The sequence below is a fragment of the Festucalex cinctus genome, chromosome 7, assembly GCF_051991245.1.
Source record: "Festucalex cinctus isolate MCC-2025b chromosome 7, RoL_Fcin_1.0, whole genome shotgun sequence".
NCBI lineage: Eukaryota > Metazoa > Chordata > Actinopteri > Syngnathiformes > Syngnathidae > Festucalex > Festucalex cinctus.
The window spans coordinates 8,270,547-8,292,000 of NC_135417.1; the positions used below are offsets into that span (position 1 = coordinate 8,270,547).

A 21,454-nucleotide genomic window follows, 5' to 3' on the forward strand; every position below is an offset into this window, starting at 1 on the left:
TCATTTTTCCAAACAAAACACGCAGCAGGAGGACACGCACCTGCGTAGGCGCTGAGACACCTGGAGAGCACGCTGAGCGGCAGCAGGGGGTCTATGAGGGTGAGCAGTCGGGAAGGCGAGGCGTAGGCGGTGAGCAGGGTGGCCGGGTAAGTGGCCACCAGGCCGTCTGGCATGCGCACGCCGAAGGCGGCGGCGCGCAGCGACGTGGTCACGCACAGGTTGCCCCCGGCGCTGTCACCTGCCAGGCACACTTTCTCCCCGGTCCAGCCTGGAACAGAAAAAAGGTGGCGAAAGTTACATTGATGCGACATTGATCGTTTTTGCTCCCCATTCTCATATACTAAAATAGTTTGCTTACACTCAGCTTTGTCCCCTAACTTGCATCAACTTCCAGTAAAATAAGAGAAAAAAAAAAAAAAAAAAAAGACAAAAGATGGATGGGTAAAAACAAGTGCTAATAATAATTGGTGTTAATTTTGACAACAAAAACTAAACAAAAATAATTTCGTCAACACACATTTTTCACCGTACTATAACTAAACTAGACTAGACTAAAATACCCATTAATAAACAATAACTGGGATTCAAAACGTACGCATTTTCATCGACTAATGAAGACTCGACTAAAATGTCCTTCATTTAATAAAAACTGGACTAAAATCTAAGGACATTTTAGCTCATGAACAAAAACGAGAGGAATATTCAATGATTTTGTCAAATCTTGTCCCTGATAATCCCTAGGTGCTTGATTTATGGATACTTTCTCCCCTTCTCCACTCATTCCTATGGGACTTTTTGGCGTTTTTCTTGGGGAATTGTGTCACCAAGGTAACTCGGAATTCCCAAAAAAATAATTCCCCGCCGAGTCAGATACAGCCGCATCTTTTGATACTTCATTTGTGCCGGTACGTTCAACTGTTCGGCTGCATTTTGTCTGAAAAATTCCGGTAAATAAAGAAAAATAATAAACGCCATTTTCTAGGATAGTAATATGTGCCTGCTTTGCTTCGAAGCAGTCACATAACTAACAGGCGTGCGAGAAATTGGACTAAAACTGCGACAAAATTTCAAAATGGCAGACAAAATGAACACAGGTGCTAATAGTGCAGTGAACATACCAAGCAGGTGGTGGTTCCTCAAAGCCCAGCAGTACGCATAGAAGCACTCCTCCAGGGCCCGTGGAAAAGGGGCTTCAGGGGCCAGGGAGTAGTCCACCGACAGAATGGGGACGCCTAAGTCCTGCGACCAGCTCTTCAGATACGGCTGCACCAGAAGAGCCATGGAAGGAGACACCAAAGGGAATGTTTAATATGCCGTTTAAGCGATGAGAAACAACAGCTGCCACAATAAAGCAGAGAGGAAGAGAAGAGTGACAACGGGGGGAGTGGGGTGAAAACGAGAACATAAAACTTATGAAAATGATTGGTCCCTGTGATGTGGTGTGTCTGCTTTTCCGGCTTTATTGTCTAGACGCGCCGCGGTCACCTCCATTTTTCTTTGCGAGCTTCACTAACAAAAGACGTCCTTATTTGATGAGAACACAAAAAGGGAAAGACAAGAAAGGGGTTGCTGCAAGGTTAACGATGACCTCAAAGGTTGTTCGGAGTATTTTTTATTTTTTTTTGCGTGTCATGAGACGAGATGTCGCTTAATGCTGACTCAGCACCTCCAAAAAACTTGGCGGTGACACCACTAGAGTGCTGCTGTCAAAATAATTAATCATAGCGCGGTCAACTGAGTATGTGAAGCCATCAGAGGAACGCATGAACAATACAATAATGTCATCCAACACCCCCCCCCCCCCCACACACACACACACACACACACACACACACACACAAAAAACTCATCTGCCGCTACAAATATCCTTCAGTTGCATCACAAAATTCAAATACTTTTATCTCAAATCATCTTTTCCTATTTAAAAGAATGGAAATTCTATTAATTTGTTACAGTCTCTGGAAAAATATCTGTAATGTGTTTTTTAAGAAGAAAAATAAAACTCTACAATACTGCACTTTATAAGACATGCAATGATGACAAAAGAATGTCAAGAATTAAACCGTTTTTTCCCCCATATTTTCCTGTTTCAATTCAATGGACATCGTGCTACTCCTTCTGGTGTATGCAACTTTTGGGGGCAGCATAATAACCCTCTTTTTAATTTTTATTTTTTTAATTACTTGCTCTATTAACTCATTCAAGCCCAAAAACGTGTAAAAACGTTTTTAATACTTTATTCACTCACAAAAATGTGTTTAAAAGTTTTATTTTTATTTTTATTTTATTTTTTAGTTATTTATTTATTTTTTTAATGCACGAGCATACAGAAGGCTTCGATGCAGCTTCTGACATGAAGAGGTGACTTAAAGCAATGGTAATTATTAACAGATCAATACTACATCATATACATTTATTTATTTATTTTTAATCATTTTGGGGTTGTTATTTTTTAAACTATTTTTTCTTGTTTTGCATTTAATGTGCTGTAATGGTAGCCATGTAGCTCCTGCAAAAAGCACTTTCCGACAACTCCTCCAAAAAAAAAAAAAAAAAAAATCAATAAATTGCAGGTTGCTGTAGAACAGCTCTCACTATGATGCAGTACTGTATATTTCTACACCACAGTCAATCCAATTTGTGCAATCCTAGGGTTTAAAAGACACAGCTCTTGCAACTGGATCTCCTGAGATGGTGCTCGGGTACAGAATGGTGTCCGTTGTGAACTGTCACTGCTTGAAGAGAGTGTCAAAGATTATGAGCAGCTCTGCCAGTCAGGCCAGCTCATCACTCACTCGCTCGAAGGGAGCAAAACAAATGGCCCGCTAGACAGGAGATAAGGGGCTTGTGTGTGTGTGGGTGCGAGCGTGGTTAATTTTACATGACTGCAGAAACCCTTCTGGCGCACACACACTTCCTGTCAACCAAGAACAACACACACACACACACACACACGCATACACATCTGCTGTTTAACGCTGCACAAACGGGTGCAGCGAGGGGTGCCAAAAGGGAGCGCAAGTCATGAATTTTCAATAGCAGTCAGCATGGCGGACGGAGCAAGCGTCACCAGAGCATCTGGCGTATCTTGACCAGCGCAGGTGCCGCAACTCCGCTCCAAGCGACTTTACGAGGGAGACGGGAGATATGACACATATCCACAGCCACAGTTATAGGAGGGTGTGCACACTTGTGCAACCGCATTATGTCAAGTGACTATTTTTTACGTTCCCTCACTAAAATATGTCATTTTTATTTAAATTTTACAGACTATAGCTCACATTGATGATGGAAAAGTTTTGAAATGATTTATGTTGTATAGATGGCTGCATGATGTTGGAAAATCATGCGATATGCGACATCGTTGCTGAATGTAGCAGTATCGATGTTATTGCGATATTTAACATGTACTTAAAGAAATGACATTTCAATTATCTAATGAAAGAATGACATTTATTTTCATGCATCAAAATAAGCAAACGCGGTATATTCTTAGTAAAAGCATCAAATTCCATATCAACGCCTTCTTAAAGATGATTTTAGATTACACGTGTTTTGAGTTCCGTGTGTGGTCACGGAATGAATTAAACTCCCTTACCTCAAGGCATCAATTGTATTACATGTCTTGTTATAGCATAACAACCTGTCACTTTGTCCCTAAGCTTGCAAACCAATTTAATTTGTTTGCTTTCACACCTCTAATGTGTAACGGAGGAGACGTGTGTGTGTGTATTGGGGGTTTGGGGGGTTAACGTCGCTCATCTTAGTCTTTGTGAGCTGGGTTGGTGTGGGGGGAAAAAAACACACACACAATGGTACCTCGTGTGACTTGGAGGTCTGCGCCACAAAGCCTCCTCCATGGAAGTGGATGAGCAGGCAGGGGGACGAGGGCAGCCGCTTGGTCTTCAGCCCCAGCGAGAGGGAGATGGCGCCGGCGTCGGAGCGGGTGAGCGACAGCAGGGTCTCGCTGTCCTGGAGCGAGACAACACAAGAGTTGAAACAATCCTTGCTTGACAAGACTTGAGTTTAAAGCAGCACATTAGGACAAGTTGTAAACACGGCTTGTTGTTGTTTTTTTTTTACTGCCGATGTTCGGGCCCCGCAGAGAGCGGGATTAGCTGCTGTGCACCTGCACCGACACGCACTCATTGTGCAATACAAACAAAGCCAGGTTGATGAGATGTTGCCAGGAGGGTTTTTTTTTTCGCTGACGCAGTCTTGTAATTTCGTGACACCGTAAAAGGCCGCGCTGTTTTTTGTTTTTAGCGAGATCAATGACTTTGAGGCGTTTGCTGAATTGCTTGTCTGGTTACGTGCCAGCTTCCAAACAAGGAGGATGAGCGAGAGAGAGAGTGTGATAAAGAGCTGAAAAAGTGGCAGTGACGGCGATGAAAGGGACGAGGATTATGTGCGGAGACGACTGGGAGAAGCTGTCAACAAAATTCCAACTCGGGAAAAAAAAAAAATGCTTTCTGAATTTTCATCGCGTGAATATATGCAAGCTTTGCTGAGAAGACCCAGTGGGAAAAAAATGGTGTTAAAACTAGGTCAGACAACTATTAAGACCGGCTTTACACCACAGGACCAAGTGTCCAATTTTGATTTCATTCCAGTATCCAATTTTTCCGACTGTACAGTAATCCCTCCCTCTATCGGTGTTACATATCAAACAACCCATGCAATAAGTGAAATCCGCGACATAGAAATATAATGCATATAAATTCAAAGACTCCCTAAGCATCTTTGTAAAGCACTAAAAAAAAAATTTCACATTGAACCACATTGAGACTAATGGATAACGTCAAAATATAGTATCAATAATCCTGCCCAAAGATTCACATACACCTACAGCCGTCGCTTTCTGTAGGCGTAAAAAGCAGGACCGAAGAGGACGACATGCAATAATTTTCAACAGCGGTGCTGAAATACTCACTGTTTTTGTTGTTCTTTTTACAAATGCAATGTGTCTCAAACTAGATAACGTATCGCCATCTAGTGGTTGATAGTGGAATTACACCCAAAACAGATGCATGCTATGCCATTATAGTTATTTACAGTGCAAAAAACAATTTTAAAATAGCAGGCCAGTGAACCCCAAATCACAATAGAGGCATTTACTCGATTGTGTGTACCTTGATTTAAGAGTTTAATCTGTTCTGTGACAAATCAAATCACATAACAATTTAATTGTATATCAAATCAATGTTTCCAAAGAAATTAATTGACACACCTTTAAGTCGTTCTGGCTCCCCCACAACACGATTGTATGTTTTTTAAGTTAAAAAAACAAAGCACCGTATTATACAAAGTTAAAATACAGTCTGCGCATTTTGTAGTATTTGTGTGTTGGATATGCTTATGATATTTGTTTATATTATGTGGTGGTTTATTTGTGTTATTTGAACAAACATGGGTTTATATACAGTACATCAACATAATCGGTGTCAAGCCCGATCCCATCTGTGTTTCAGATGCACTCTGATATATATTAGATTTTATTTGGAAAAGTCCTGATTTCAATCTCAAGACAACGGATCCCATGTATTTTTTTTTTTCTCCATATTTTCGCTGCCATGTTGCACATCCCAACTGGGACCATTTGAGAGGAAACAAATTGAAAATGTGTCACTTGAACCGTGCAGTGCAAGAAAGCCGCCTTGGCAAAGTCAAAATAATATCACGTTGTCTCATCTCTTCTCGGCGAATCACGAATGTGACGGCTACCTGTCCTTCCCGCAGGTCGTACGAGATGAGCCTCATCTGAACCGGAGCTGCGCCGATGTGCGCCGACGGCGGCGGTACGGTCACCGAGGCCCGGTGATTGGCCGCCAGCGGGAGGTCGAAGGGCACGGGAGGCACGGAGAGCGCTCGGTTCACCTTGACCGGCACGGACGTCATACTGGCCAGACTCTGCGGGCGGAGGGGGACGGGGAGGGGGAGGAGAATGAGAGCAAACGGTGAAAACGGGGATTGCGAGTTAGACGGCGAGTTCACTGGAGGGAAAGAGAAACCGTATGAATAAATCATGAATGCCGCAGAATGAATTGAATTCTCCTCTATTATTACTGTCGGCGCACATGCATAATGATTGTGGGGTACATCCACCCAGCAGGCAGAAAAGTATTGTCAACTGACAAAACAGTCCTTCGAATTGACTGCATTTGTACATCAATTGCATACGATTTAAATGTGATAAACTGACTTCTCCTCCTTGAAATTTAAGTCACTTTCGCACCTTTTATTCCTGTGAAAGTGATGTACATACAATAAAAAAAGTAAATTTGGGGCTTACTTTTGGCCAGACGACAACTTCTACTTTTCCACTGTTTGACAGCGCTCTACTCATTATTACAAAACAAAAACTAGTAAAATCAAGTCACGTTGAATGCATCACGAGGACTCTGTGGGAGCACTTTAACCACATGGAGACAGCAGAGTGTCATCCTGCGTACGTGGAATCTACTGGAACTAAATCACTGCCTTCACGTAACACAAGATCATCTTCAGTGCTGTGCATGGAACTCACAACTTTCAGACTCCACACTTAAAATTCATCTAAGAAACGGTTTTCACGTTTTTTTTGTAGGTGCTGCTGTTTTGGTTAGCAAGTGTTCAAACCGGATCAGCAGTTACTATAAATGTGCAAGCGAAAGCATCACTGAACTGCGATAAATACAGTTACGACTTTGGGAGAATCGATTGGGGCAGTGATTCCCAACCAAACCACAAACAAGTCTTGTTCTGTGAGAGATCGTGAGGTGTGCCGCCGTGGAAATGACCCAACTTCTCTCAGAGAATTTACAACAAATAATCTTAGATTTGTTCATTGTGGGAATGCATATGTTATTGTGATTTTTATTCTCCACACTTTTTTGCCACGTAACAACTCCCACATAATACAACAATTGTTCAAATTTCAGCTTCAAAATTTCCCACCTCCCGGGGTACATATCATCTGATTCCACATGACTTTACAGTATTGCACAATGTAACATTTAATATCAACTTTTCCCCATTCATTTCCAATGGGACAGACATTGAACTTTTCCTAAGTATCACTTTCCACGCCCACTTCCATACATATAACTTACCAGAAGGTTATAATTTCATAATTTATCTTTCAATGTACCTCATAAGCATTCAAATCTTAGCATTCAGCTTTCAGCATTCCCATGCAATTTCTCCAGAAATTGCACTTAGTCTAGTCTATCTATGCTAGTGACCTATAGTATCAGGCAGAACAATTACATGTCATTCTAACACATAACAGAAGGTATACAATCAAACCTGCATTGCCAACTGCTCACTTCGAGATAAACCGTTAAATAGTGACAAAGCGAACTGGCAAAGTGGCAACAACGACGATCGACGCCGCCACTCACCGACAGCACTTCCGTCTCCGTGACGTTCCAGAAGGTCTTCCAGAAATGGACGTCGAGGTTCTGAGTGATGCGCTCGAATTCGGCCCCTCTCAACTCGGGGTCCATGGCGTACTTGCCCGACGTAAAGAGGGAGCTGGCCGCTACGCCTGAAGGGAAAGGACATGAAACAACCGGAGCGCAATTATCATTTTGCGAGGCGGCGGACAATGGGGGGAGTAAAACTAATCAACGGGGAGACATAAAGCAAGAGACAAACAAGTAGAAGAGTGTTGTAGTGGATGAAAAACATTTAGGATGGGGTAATAGATCTCAAAGCCTCTCAGATCTCTCCAAAAACCTTGAACAACAAACAATGCCTTACTGATTCACAGCACTACGTACTTGTCGATATATAAATGTTTTATGTCTACTCCGCTCATGCAACTTTGAGGCCAAAGCTTTTTCTGCGTATGGCGCTTACGTAGATGCAGCCTTGCCTCGAGTATGTTTGCCTCCGGTAGTCCTCGAGGATGAACGGCCAAAACTAAGGACGGGAAAGAAATCTATACAGAAACTATACAGGATGGGTTGGAAGCAGCCTATTCTATTAACAAGTACAAAAGCTTTAAGGCTATTTTTTTTTTTTTTTTAATATCCATTGGGACTAGATTAGCAGGTACACTCACCATACGGTGCAATACCTCCTGCCTCCACTGTGGCACAGCAGAGAGCAAAAAAAATATATATATATGAGTGAGTTCAATTACAGTGAAGCTTTCAAACACCCCCAAAAATTGAGCAAAATTTGGGAGTTTGTTTTGCCTTTTCTTTGGCAGAGATTGCCAACAACTAGGGCTCCATGCTGCATAGCTCAGAAAAATATGCGAAATATAAGTAACATTACTACAGCAGTGATGCAATCCAAATGTGTAAACCAGTTGGAACACATTATAGTCTATCACGAACCTACGTTAACAGTAGTAAAGTCAGAATTGAAAACACCTCAAGGCAATAAATATAGCAGATTAAAGGGATACTTGATTCAGTGGGCCATTTTCAGCAGAGAAAAGTTAATATTTTGTCTATAATTTATGTGTTAAAAATTACTTTTTAAAGGTATGAATTGTACATGAAAAATAATGAAGCTATCAAATTAATTCTGGATAAAATATTAACTATTCACTGCTGAAAATACCTTTAAAAAAAAAAAACACCTTTAAAAAGTAATTTTTCTACTTGCTGTCGACTGATGATGACATCACCTGTGCTTAGGAAGTAGGTAACGGCCAATCATGGCTCACCTGTTTTCTGGGTTTGGTCAGTAAACTGAGCCATGATTAGTCGTTACCGGTGATGTCATCATCAGTCGACAGTAAGTAGAAAAAATACTTTTTAAAAAGTACTAATTGTATGTGAAAAATAATGAAGTTACCACATAAATTATAGACAAAATATTAACTTTTCACTGCTGAGAATGGTTCAATGAGTCAAGTATCCCTTTTAAATGAAACGCATGCTGGTAAGTAAGTGAGAGTGCCTTTTTTCGCTATGTGATGTCATTTTCTTGTGCCGCAGCTCTATGATATGCTGACATTAACCGCACCCTCAAATCATTCATCTGCTTGGCATTTTAGTAGGTCTGTGATGAAAAATTATCGGCAGGCACAACATTTCTAAGGGATTTGAATTTAAAAGTTAGCCAGTACAAAGCGATGTCGGCGTTGCTTTCCACACGTCAATATTTATCGAAGGCGCTTCTGGTGTTTACAAGATTGAAAAACATTCTAAAATATGGAGAGGACTGCAGGCTGTATCGCCTGCGTTTCCAAAAAGGATGAAAGAGCATGCAAGACATACATAGCATCAAAAGATGTGAGAGAGGGGCTGTTGCGGAAGGTCGGGGGGGAGGTGGGGGGGGGGGGGGTCAAGGAACAGTGTGGAGGCGGCGAGCCGAGATGAGAGCGACCCTTGAATGACAATGAAGACCGTGGCTGACCTATTCCGGACTGATGGCGCCTGTAGTTGTCTCCGAAGGCCACGAGGCCGATGGCGATGGTCTGCAGGGACGGCCGGATGGCTGGGGTGAACTGGTGGGGCCCCAAGCACAAAATCAGGACTTTCAGTGTAATATTCACAATTCTATGCTACGCTGTGAGGGGCGGTAATTACGAGGGGGGAAAAATAATACCTGCACCTCACATGTAGTGTAGTAGAGTATGCATGAAACTTTAACTCAACTCAACTTTATTTATAAAGCGCTTTAAGAACAGGCGTTGTTGCAGCCGTTAGAAAATAGGATTTGTTAACTGTGAACACAGAGGGATAGGTACATGATTTGTATAACATTTTTGTGTTATCAATTGCTCTTTCTCAACATGTTACATGTGTTTAAATGTGTATTGCATATTATTTTTTAAAGTGTATTTAACTTTTTAACTAATTTGCTCCCAAAAAAAGTATAAATAAGTTCTATTTTAAATGTATTAAGTGTCCCAAAGACATATTCAAACGTTTATGCGAGCGCATACAGAGGCTTTGAGACGCAACCTCTCAACTGCAGAGAACAGGTGAAAAATGTGGTAGTAATTACAAAAACAGCCAGCAGGTGGGAGCAGAGTATAAGATATAAACCAGGACCATGATGAAAACAAGCTGCCCCCCCACACAATTCTTACAAGATTTGTGAATGATTAAAATTAGCTATATTCTAATCATGCTAACTGCTACAAAAAGGAAACAGATAGAAATATATATTTTTCCTGATAATATTTTTTCCTGATAAAAGAAGAGTTTTTATAGCAATGTGGGCCCTGCAAAATCAGTCAAAATCCAGTAAAACAGCTGGGAGTGAACGGGGGTTGCTTCAGTGAAAATGTCTGGAAGTGAATGAGTTAATGACCGTTGGGAGGGGGGGAAAAAAAAATAATGCTATGCTAGAAAAACATGCCTAGGGAGTATTTAAATAAGGTATTTCTATATCACAGATTTCATTATTGCAAATGGGGTCTGGAACTGGATTGTGCTTTTTTTGTGAGGTCGTAATGGATTAATGGCCTTTCAATTCATTTTGATGAGGTAAGTTGGTCTGAAATAGGTGATTTGAGCGTTGACGCCCCCCACCTGAAATCCGAGACAGCGTCCGTAAAAGCAGCCCTTGTGCATGGATCTGTATTCCCGCACAAAGCTCTCGCTCAGGCCGCTCTCGTCGTGGAAGAAGAGGTTGCCGTGGCTGTTGTCGTGCAGCATGCGCTGGGCCAGGTAGAGCAGCGCCCGCAGCTGGCACAGGGCGTTGCAGTAGGCCTCCATCTCGCCGGCGTTGTGGGCCACGCGGAAGAAGATGCTGCGGCGGTTGGCCGTGATGTAACGGCCCTTGTGGATGATGTGAAGGAGGCAGCAACGCACCACCTGGAAGAGACGTCCGCGCGGGTAATATATCACTTGACAGTCACGATAGAAAGCAAACACACTGCTGTTGACATAACTTTGTGTGTCTGTCTCTCTATTATATTTGAAACAATGAAAGTATGCTTCAAAAGTCAAAACAAAAGCTTAAACCATCATCTCATGTAACCACGGCAACTTTTGACCTCTGTGAGCATTTCAAGGTTCAAGTGGATTTGTACTTTTCATGTACTAAAACCACTACCTGTATATATGACTGGATAGCCGATCACCCACACACACCAGTGCAAGCAGTTGAATTCACGGGGCGGCCATCTTGTTACTCCCACCTCGCGAGCAAACTTATACGGTATACGTACAGATGAGACATATACAGATCGTAGGCAGTTAGTATAAGGCCGGAGGCGGGGTGGTCACCATTTTTTAACAAGTAAAAAAAAATAAAAATAAATATATAATTAAAAAAAAAAAAAAGCAAAATAATAATAATAATGCTTTGAAGAGCCCCTTTTTTCTTTTATCGCTCAGTTCCTTAGAACCCAATATTAGATTTGGCAGAGGCATCTTTTGTTGAATTAGAGTTATAATTCTATAATTAAAAAAATATATATATACACAAGTTTCCTCCTGTATTAAACAAACATCATTTATACATGTATTTAAGGCAAGTTGTAAAATGTCCTCTTATGTATAATAAATTTAAAACCATAACTCATGCTGTTTCGACTAAATACTCAAATGTCGATATATATTTTGTATTTATTTATTTATTTGACATGCCACTCGTCATCCACATCATTCACACTTTTGAATTTGGGTGAGAGACGATGCACTTAAAAGTTAAAACACAATGGGTGTATTCACATACACTTGATCAACCGTTGGAAATGTTAAAATGGCAATAAAATTAAATCGCCTCAAGCGCTTACAATAGTGACAGTAGTATTCTTGAAACAAGTGGTCGCTTCAGTTGCAGATTTGCATGAAGTAGAGGAATAATTTAGGTCTCAAGATCTCAAATATTTAATTTTATGCATTAAAAAAAAAAAAAAAAAAAAAAAAAAAAGGGATCAAGGACTGATTAAATTGGAAGACCTGTTAAGTAACTTGTGATGCGCGAAAACAAGCAAGCTTGACACTTGCGCCAGCGGGGTTACGTTCATATTAAGCCGGGACTGCTGTGAGAATGAGAGGGATTGAAAGCAGTAAACAGAGAGCGGCATTCATTCATGTGCCGCTCTCCTCGGCCTGCAAGCTTTCGAAGGTCACTGTGCTTCATCAATAACTGGGCGAGATAAAATACTGTGTGTGTATAGCGGGCGAGAGACAGTAACACTGTAGTGCCGCTGCAGGAGTTTATCTAACGTGATTTGCAACACAAAATCAATTTGTGGAACAAATGAGGTGACCTTGAAACAAAAGTTGTGTCCTGCCAACGAAGGGGCTGGAGAGCAATTCTTCAGTGCGGAAGAATGGACAACAAGGACTCCCAAAGTGGAGGGTGGGTTAGATTAAAATTGTAATGCCATTATAATCATCTCACATTCAAAAATTAGCTCAAATTAGGGATGTAACGATATTGGCAAATATCGTGATATCGCAATATTAAAACAATATATCGTTGTCGTCATGTCACGATATTAAAGGCAGCACATCTGTTCAAAATGTCAAATAGATTTCCATTTGTGTAGTTCTAGCACCCCCTTGTGGCTATTTTTATTTATTTTTTTTAAAGTCACTGCATACCGAACTGAACCGAAAACCGTCAGCACAAAACCGAAAACCGAACCGTAGGTTTAGCGAACCGTTCCAGGCCTTATATATATATATATATATATATATATATATATATATATATATATATATATATATATATATATCTCCGGTATATATTTTTATATATAATATTTCTACAATTTTTACAATATTTTTCATTGCTGTTATGTACAAAAGTACAATATTGTCTGTTTTTTTTTAGTATGAGAAGAAACTGTGCTAAAATATTTACAACAAATGTCATTTTCTTTCAAAACAAAAATGTAATTTCCATTTTGACATCTTGCAATTCCCGTTTTGACTCATCATAATACCTCAACAAACACTGAGCAATACCAGTTGGTGTCAGATGACTCATCCACAGCTCGGGAAATATGCATAAAGATAAAGAGGGATGAGAAAAAAGGGAGGGAGAGGGAGAGGGAGAGGGAGAGAGGGAGAGAGAGAGAGGGAGAGAGGGAGGGAGAGAGAGAGGGAGAGAGAGAGGGAGAGCGAGAGCGATAGCGAGAGAGAGAGAGAGATTTGAACCATGCCCTCTGTCGGCATGTTACTGATCAGCATACAAACTTAAAGTTGAGTGAACCAAAAAACGTTTTTCTCCTGGCATTTTGAGCGTTTGCTGGTTCAAAATGTTCACTACACTTTGATTTTTTACTATCCGATCGCCATTGTCGTGCAATCTGGGTTCCTACAGCTGGCACAGTGTCAGTTCAAGTTAACGAGTGCACTTGCAGCAGTGACCTCAGTGACCCATTATCAGGCAGTCACTGTATTGTTGGCATGGAGATAAGTCCCGGTTTACACATGCTGACCCAGCCGAGGGACATAATGTGAAGGAACACATTTTTCAAAACAGGCCTATACTTCACTTTTTTTTTTCGGGGTGTTTGGGTAGTAAGGATAAAACGGTGGGCGCTTGGCTTAAAAAGTCTCGAAAAACAGAAAACTAGGATGACCCAAAATTGTAGTGAGCACTCAAAGCGTTACATGTGATTTCCAACTGTTAAATTCATTTTGAATGGAATATTTTTTGCATCTACCTTGACAAGCGAGCGATAGCCGTTGGCCGGTATGTGCGGGTCGAAGTCAAAATGGTGGTAGACGGCGGCAAAGCCGGAGATGACGGGCTCCAGGCTGCGGGCGTGCTCCTGGATCAGCTTCATGGTCTCCACCAGCCGCCGGGCCGCGTCGCTCTGCGGCCCTTTGGCCCCTCCCGAGAAGAAGGCGGCATTCTCCTCGCACACGCTGTACAGGGCCACAAAAACCGCCTTGGTGTCCATCACTGCAACAAGCAAGAGAACAAAGCAAAAATCACCACTGGGAGATATTTTGTTGCGGCGGATTTTATCCATTCACACGTTTCACTGGTATATATTAAATTTATAGCTGTTTATTAAAGCTGGCACCCCAGGGACGCCATCTATGTGCAGATCATTAGCCACACTGTTTATAATAGTAGGGGCGATATTTTTATAGACTGGAATTGTACTTCCTCCTTCAATTATGATGAATTGTGTTCATATGTGGGTACTTACATATCAAAGAAAGGAAATCTGTCATTGGGGAAATGTGAGGTGTGTAGACTCTTTTCCTCATTCTCTTGTAAGTGAGCCACGGAGGTGCTAATCCTTGTGATATTTTCAGAGGTTGAAGTGGGCATAAGGAGATATGTCCACATAAATGTTGCTGCCAATTGTATTAGTGCTTAATTTCGTGTTTTTGTCTCGCTTTACGTGCAGCAAAAACAAAGCCTCTGCGCCATCCTCTCGTCCCCTGTGCGGATGTTTGGCTTTCAGTGGATTTTGTGCCAGCTTTGGTTGGATTTTATCCACATTTCTTTCTAGTCTGTATTTCCACCGTGAGGTGTGTCTAACATATAGCCCGCGGGCCGGATCCGGCCCGCAAATGGGTTTAGTCCGGCATGCGAGATGATTTTGTAAAGTAAAAAAATAAATAAAATGTAATTAATCAGCCGGCCACAATCAAAGCATATAAATGTGTAATTTCACAAGCAGTCCTCAGATGAGCAATGCAACTTGTACCTTGGACCTAATCGTCGTCCTGGATGTCATTATTTTACACACAACTTAAACTACGGTTTGTTTAATTATTATTATTTTTTTGTAATCACACCGACTTAAATGTGTTAAATATGACACAAATGTAATTACTGGTAACACAAATAGATATGACAAGCATTAACGTCTTTATAACATCATTAACTGCACCACACAATGCATTCTGGGAACAATATATATGTAAAGCAGGTCGATTTATCGCATCCGGAACGTATATCGGCAAAGTGTTGCCGCGTTCCATTTGCATTCGTGTTATTTCTCGGAACAATAGGATTACAGTTGAACTCCGTAATTGAGGGCTGGTCCACGAAAATTTGCGTATAAATGACGGCAATTGTTTTTAAGTTATATACCGTTGATAATATATTTTCCTCCTGAGCGGCCCCTGAGCTAACTTGAGTTTGATACCCCTGGTGTAGACAATTTGTGATAGCTGCCTTATCCTGTCATACGCTTTCAAAGATATCACGCACATGTACCACTTCAAAGCCAGACAGAACATCTGGCATTTTCTGCCTGTGTTTCCACTCATACCAGAGCGAAACAGAAAAAAAAAAAAAAAAAAAGAAAAAAAAATCTCTTTTCAGCTAACAACCCAGAAGGTGAGCGACATATGTGTTGTTATTTGTTAAAAGCACGATAATGGAGCATGGACAAGGCCGCCGATCCCATGCCCAGATTGGTTTTCATAACTCGGTAAGTCTGGTGGAGCCGCTGGTGCTGTCTAATGAGGGGAAATACTCCCCCTCAAGGAAAATATTTGCAGTCAAATGATATATAATACTTATATAATTCTTGGATGGGATTTAAATCGATCATGCATGCTTTGGTGATCAGCTGGCTTCACACTTAGCTGAAGAAACAGCACGGTGTTGAATTCATTTCAACCCCAAACACTTGATAGAGATCAGATATCAATTATTTCTGCACTTATTGAGCATCTGCTTATCTATGTCATTCTTTTAAGTAGTTATTAATAGTCATCCAACAGAAGCCCTTTGTGTGAGTGTATAAACTAGTCCAGGGGTGTCAAAACTCATGTTAGCTCAGGGGCCGCATGGAGGAAAATATATTACCAAGTGGGCCGCATCGGTAAAATGACGGTATATAACTTAAAAACGATTGCCGTCAATTATACACAGATTTTCGCTATTTGTGTGCCAGCCCTAAATTACGGAGCTCAACTGTAATCATATTGTTCCAAAAAATAATACAAATGCAAATGGAACGCGGCAACACTGAGTTATGGATGTGTTAAAGCTACCCATTTTGCATACACACATATATATATATATATATATATATATATATATATATATATATATATATATATATATATATATATACACATACATTGTTCCCAGAATGCATTGCGGGCACAGTTAATGACATTATAAGGACGCTAATCCTTGTCATATCTTTTTGTGTTACCAGTAATTGAATTTGTGTCGTATTTATTAACGCGTTTGTCGGTCTATGATGAAAAATGATAATAATCATCATCATCATCATCTTCATCATTAAACAGAGTGTAACTCTAAGTAGTGTGCAAAATAATGATATCCAGGACGATTCCCCCGTACAAGTTGCATTGCTCATCTGAGGACTTTTTGTGAAATTACAAATTTTATATATTTTGATTTTGGCCGGCTGATTAATTAGTCCGACATTACAATTTTTTTTTTTTTTTTTTTTTTTTAAACTTTACAAAATCATCTCGCAAACCCCTTTGCGGGCCTGATCCGGCCCGCGGGCCTTATGTTTGACACCATGTACTAGTCTGCATGGTGATGACATACGGTCCGCGTTGAACATTCCGATAGGGATCGAGGCCGGTCTGGGCCCTGCAGGCACTTGGCGAGGAATGTTGAGCAAGTCTATGTGGTTATTTGGCCTTGCCGATTGGTCACAGAGATGCGGTTATGACGACCGCCCTGGCAACAGTATCAGAATTCCAACTCTGCTAGGAAGTGTAATAAAATTGAGATTAGTTGCTGAATAAAGACAGATATGCTGACATTTCAACTCGTCTCATGACTTCAATGCGGAGACAAAACTTTGCATCTTTCTTATTGGGCAGTCACTTTCTGTGAATTTTTCATGATGGCATGGAGGTTCAACCCTTTCTGATTGGCATTTTCTAATGGAACACTTCAATATTCTTAATGGTCATACCAGTGTAAAAATAACAATGTAACTTCACGAAAGCGGGATACTCCCATATTACAGATAATCCGGTGTGTCAAATGTTTAGCTCCTCATCCTTCTTTTCTGATGACAATTATTGTCAGAACTAGTGTAATCTATATGCTGCCACTGAGGCAAGGAGGAGCAGCTCTGCAAGCTGTGGAAACACATGTCATGGTAGCTGTGAATACTTAATAAAGCGACAATGTCCTTCCAGGCACCACTTCATTCAAATATCATGAGTCAGCAAAGAGCAAGGGGGCGACTGGCCAGGAGACTGCGGCCGCAACAAAAAAACACATGTAAATACATACATTATTCGTATCCCATTTGCCCACCAAGCCAAATTCCAAATTACAGAGCTTATTAACTCTATGACCCGCCAAAAACGTTTAAAAACGATTAGTAAAATAACGATGTATGCCGCCATAAACGTTAAATGACATCAACTACATTTTTTATTTTTTTTTTAAATCAATGTAAGTGCAATGTATAAGTGCAGAGCTGCCTGGTCAATGGGTTGTGGAATTAAAAACACCCACTAACTATGGCCAGCAGATGGCAGCATTGTATCTCTTTTCAATGGGCTGCCAGTGTATGGAATTACAGAAGAAGAAGAGATCTAACGTTTTCAAGGATGATGTGAATGATCAAAGCTTTTGTCACATTAAACCTAATTCACAGAGCGTTGCAAAACAAAAAATACGAGCGTCAAAGTCACTGCTGTGGGGAAAAATGTATGTTTCACAAAAAACTTGTTTTCTCCTTATCTTTTCAATTTTCGCTCAATGTCATTCAAATTACCCATTTTCAAATGGTGATCAGGAAAGAACGGAATAAGGTAGAAGAATACTTTTTTTTTTCCTAATGAAAGAATGGAATGCAATCTTTCATGTGGTACGTTGTGTATGTAGTAAAAGAACACAATATTTTGTTTGCCTTGAAAGATGAGTTAAAATGCTTGAAATTGTCTGGCACTGTGGGGGTTGTTCTATGGAAAATGTGAGGCAGTAAACGAGTTAAGAGACACAACGTGACCGTGCAACCACAGTAGGTCCGGCACGTCAATGGGTCGGTTGCACAATCCTATGAGATACATTAGAAGCGCTGCATCAAGCAATCTGTCTTTGTATTGATAAAAAATGCTGGTTTAATTGACGCTGTTAGAGGGGTGTTCATTTAGTACTTTGTATTGCTATATAACCGCGCTGGGTGCAGCTAAGACCTGAGTCCAAAGTATTCGAAACGACGCTCAGCTTATACAATAACCTCTAAAATTATTGAGGGAGTCAGTTGTAAGGTGGCAGGCTAACATTCGGTCGCCACGTAAACACAAGAGTGACAGGGCAGGAAATGTGTCACAACTCAAAACAGAGTTGACATACTGAAGTGTCAACATAGTGTTAGCTGGAGGAGTTATCTCCTTGTGAATACGTTGGAGGATCATTTTAGGGCAGATGGCGTCTCAGTAGCTTGGAACATATTGACCGTGGAAACCGTTACGCCACCTGACATTTCGAGCGGAAACGCGTAACACGTTGCCTGCCATCATAAGTTCCATTAGTTTATTTTTGCTTGTAGACTGAAAACGTTTTGACTTTGACATCAGATACACAACCCACAACGACTGAAGTGGACCGCCGTTTAAAAAAAAAACAACAAAAAAAAACGTTGGCTACTCTTTGCTGGACACCACTCGCTTACACAAACAAGGAAAATAGCCACAATTAACCAATTTGGCATGTACTGATATACTGATTAATTCATTCACTTGCAGCCATTTTCACTGAAGCAACCCCATTCGCTCCCGGCTGTTTTACTGGATTTTGACTGATTTTTGCAAGGCCCACAGAATATTGTGGGAATGTCACGATAAGAGCGGTAGCGTGACATCGTGATATTAAAACTTCCATAACATCATTGTCTTCATGTTCGCAATATTTAAAAGCAACACATCTGTTAAAAAAAAAAAAAAGTCAGGTTGATTTCCATTTGTGCACTTCTAGCAGCCTCTGGTGGCTAGTTTTTTTTTAGTGCAACTTAATTTTCATTAGGGATGTTTTGGCCCTTCTATGTTTAAAATCTACACTAATTGTCAGATGAAGGGTGAAGCAAATTAATATGTGGAGGAACTCAATGTGTGCGTACATTAACAACATAACATAATAATAACATAACATTGATATACAAAACCAAAATATTTTTTACAATATTGTGACCTTTTTTAAATATCGTCAACCTCCCCACAATATTGTGATAATTACATATCGTGAGCTTCAGATCGTGATATCGTATCGTATTTGGATATCATTACATCCCTATTGGTGACTATGGTGGTAACTGAGAGACAAGGTTGTTTTTTTTTTAAGGTGGTCCTTGGTGAAGAAAAAAATAAAAGTCTTAGAACTGTCTTAAGCTAACCATAAGTCCTATAAAGCAACATTAAACACATTTAAGTAGTTTAATGGATGTATTAGCACACTGGTATGCAGTTATTAGTGTAGCACACAACATAATTATGTCCAAAAAAATAAAATAAAAAATAAATCCTTTACCAGTGTCTGTGTTCAAGCTTCCGTCCTTGTCTGTATCCTCTCTTGGCGAGCGTGGAGAAAAAATAAAGATAGAATGAGTGAGATGGAAGGAAAGATGGAAGTATAGAAGGAAGGAAGGAAGGATAGAAGGAAGGAAGGAAGGGGTGGCCCATAGGAAAGAAGAGACAGCTTTCCGATTGGACTCTCACAGCCTTTGCTTGTTTCTTTGAGTGGAAAACTTGTCAGAAGCTTCCTGGATAGAATCTGCCGCTACTCTCCGCTCGGCTTTTTAAAAGGCGCTGCAGCAGACAAGTGCCTTCATGTGACAGTTCTTTTTTTCGCAATTGGCTCGTTGAGTATGTTACTCCCCCCTTTTGACATTAAACTGAATTGGCAGGCCGGAGGGGGAGAGGGGCGGGACCATAACAAGAAAAACAGTTTGAAAACATTCACAGTTTGTTATTGGGCACATTGTGCCCTCTGTTCACACTTTTGGAATCATAAGCCACTTACAATCCACTACAACATATCAATAATAATAATAATACAATGAACACTCATTTCATGACTTCAGTTATCGGTGCCAAAAGGTAGCTAAATATTCAACTGAAAACTCAAATCTCTATGGAAACAACTACAACATTAGGAAAAGAGAGCAACTGTGCATGAATAATCACAAATATGCATATGTGAATGGCAACTGTATGCAAATAATATGAGTGGATTTGAAAAGTTGGCACACCCCTGCTCAAATGGCTCGTTTTGTGGCATAAAAATGACCCATCCTAATATAACACTTTTTTTTTTTTTTTTTTTTTTTTCAAAGTGAGGTGCAGGTTCTGGCCTCTAGGGGTAGTTTGGTGCGCACATGCAGATAATACGTAGATTTGATGAAAAGACACAAAGGAGACCAAAAACATACATGTGAGTATTGCAATCTCATTTTACTGTAAATGTTGTGCGGTTTGCGTTCAAATATCCGTTTATTTACAGGTTTATACCAAAACATTTTTATGCTAATTCCGTTAGCTTGTCTAAAGCATTGCACATTATGTTAGTATTAAGTGAGCAGACTTTTTAAGAAGAAGCTATGTTGCCGTAGCATCTGAAAACTATTATTATTATTTATAGTTATTTATATTTATTATTATTTCTTTTTACATTATATGTATTTATATTTATTTTCATTATATGATTTATTTTTCATTTTTATTTTCTATTGTTATTTATTATTTATTGATATTTATTTTATTTAATGTTTATATTATTATTATTATTATTACAATTATTATTATATGATTAGTTTTATTGTAGATGATCATGGATTCATTACCTGAGCAACATATTGATAATCGCGGTATCATCATATCGTGAGATAATCCTTATCGTGAGGCTTGTATCGCATATCGTTTACCGTATCAAGACAATGCAACATAACGGAGTGTTGAATCGTCATGAGCTCACCCGCCACCCTTTTGAGGATAACCCGTGTGGAAATGGATCGATAAATTAATTAAAAAAAATATATATATAATAATAATGTCACCCACTTGTCAATAATAATCAAAAACTCAAGGAAAGGAAAATGACATGATTCTTGCAACTGGCGAGAACCCTGCACAGGTTTTGGTGATCTGCTGCCCCCAACTGGTTTGGAGTGGGTAATACAGAGCACAAGCTTTTGTATGCTGTGCCTTTAAAGGTGGTTTTTTAGAGCACTTGCCAAAAATAAACAAAGGTGACATTCAGTTCGAGAATTGTGTTGTCTCAAGGCATACACGTTAGTATAAATGAGTATGATCCTAAAAATTGAATCATTTTTAATCTCTTGGAATTGATTTCACAAGTTGTTTTGCTTCACATGAATGATCAGGCTGGGGGATATTTGTCATGTTTGTGGAGCCAAAAAAAAAAAGATTGTTGCCAAGTGTGTACGAATACAAATGTTTTTTTGTTTTTCTTCTCCAGATTGTGGCTCGAGGCTAAAGATGTGACCCTTCACACACTTCTACACGGTTGTGTAGTATGTAAGGTTACGTTTAAATATTGAAGCATATTATGTATTATCTATCTGCGAATGAGGAGCAAGCATTTGTCAGGCGTGAGTTGACGACTT

General features: G+C 40.1%; 1 protein-coding gene across 3 annotated transcripts in view; it reads right to left on the minus strand.

Annotated features, from left to right (window-relative positions):
* The window catches only part of lipeb (lipase, hormone-sensitive b), a 31,466-nt gene that overhangs the window by 6,117 nt on the left and 3,895 nt on the right, over positions 1-21,454 (minus strand). For 2 of the 3 annotated variants that reach the window (XM_077527802.1, XM_077527800.1), the window contains exons 2-9: positions 13,580-13,821; positions 10,482-10,766; positions 9,358-9,448; positions 7,383-7,528; positions 5,725-5,910; positions 3,820-3,972; positions 1,119-1,263; positions 41-268 (exon numbers count right to left, since the gene is read on the minus strand). In XM_077527802.1, the coding sequence (XP_077383928.1) occupies positions 41-268; positions 1,119-1,263; positions 3,820-3,972; positions 5,725-5,910; positions 7,383-7,528; positions 9,358-9,448; positions 10,482-10,766; positions 13,580-13,821 (1,476 nt within the window). Of the gene's footprint in view, positions 1-40; positions 269-1,118; positions 1,264-3,819; positions 3,973-5,724; positions 5,911-7,382; positions 7,529-9,357; positions 9,449-10,481; positions 10,767-13,579; positions 13,822-19,359; positions 19,401-21,454 lie in introns of all 3 variants that reach the window. The other variant, XM_077527801.1, reaches the window with a different exon arrangement.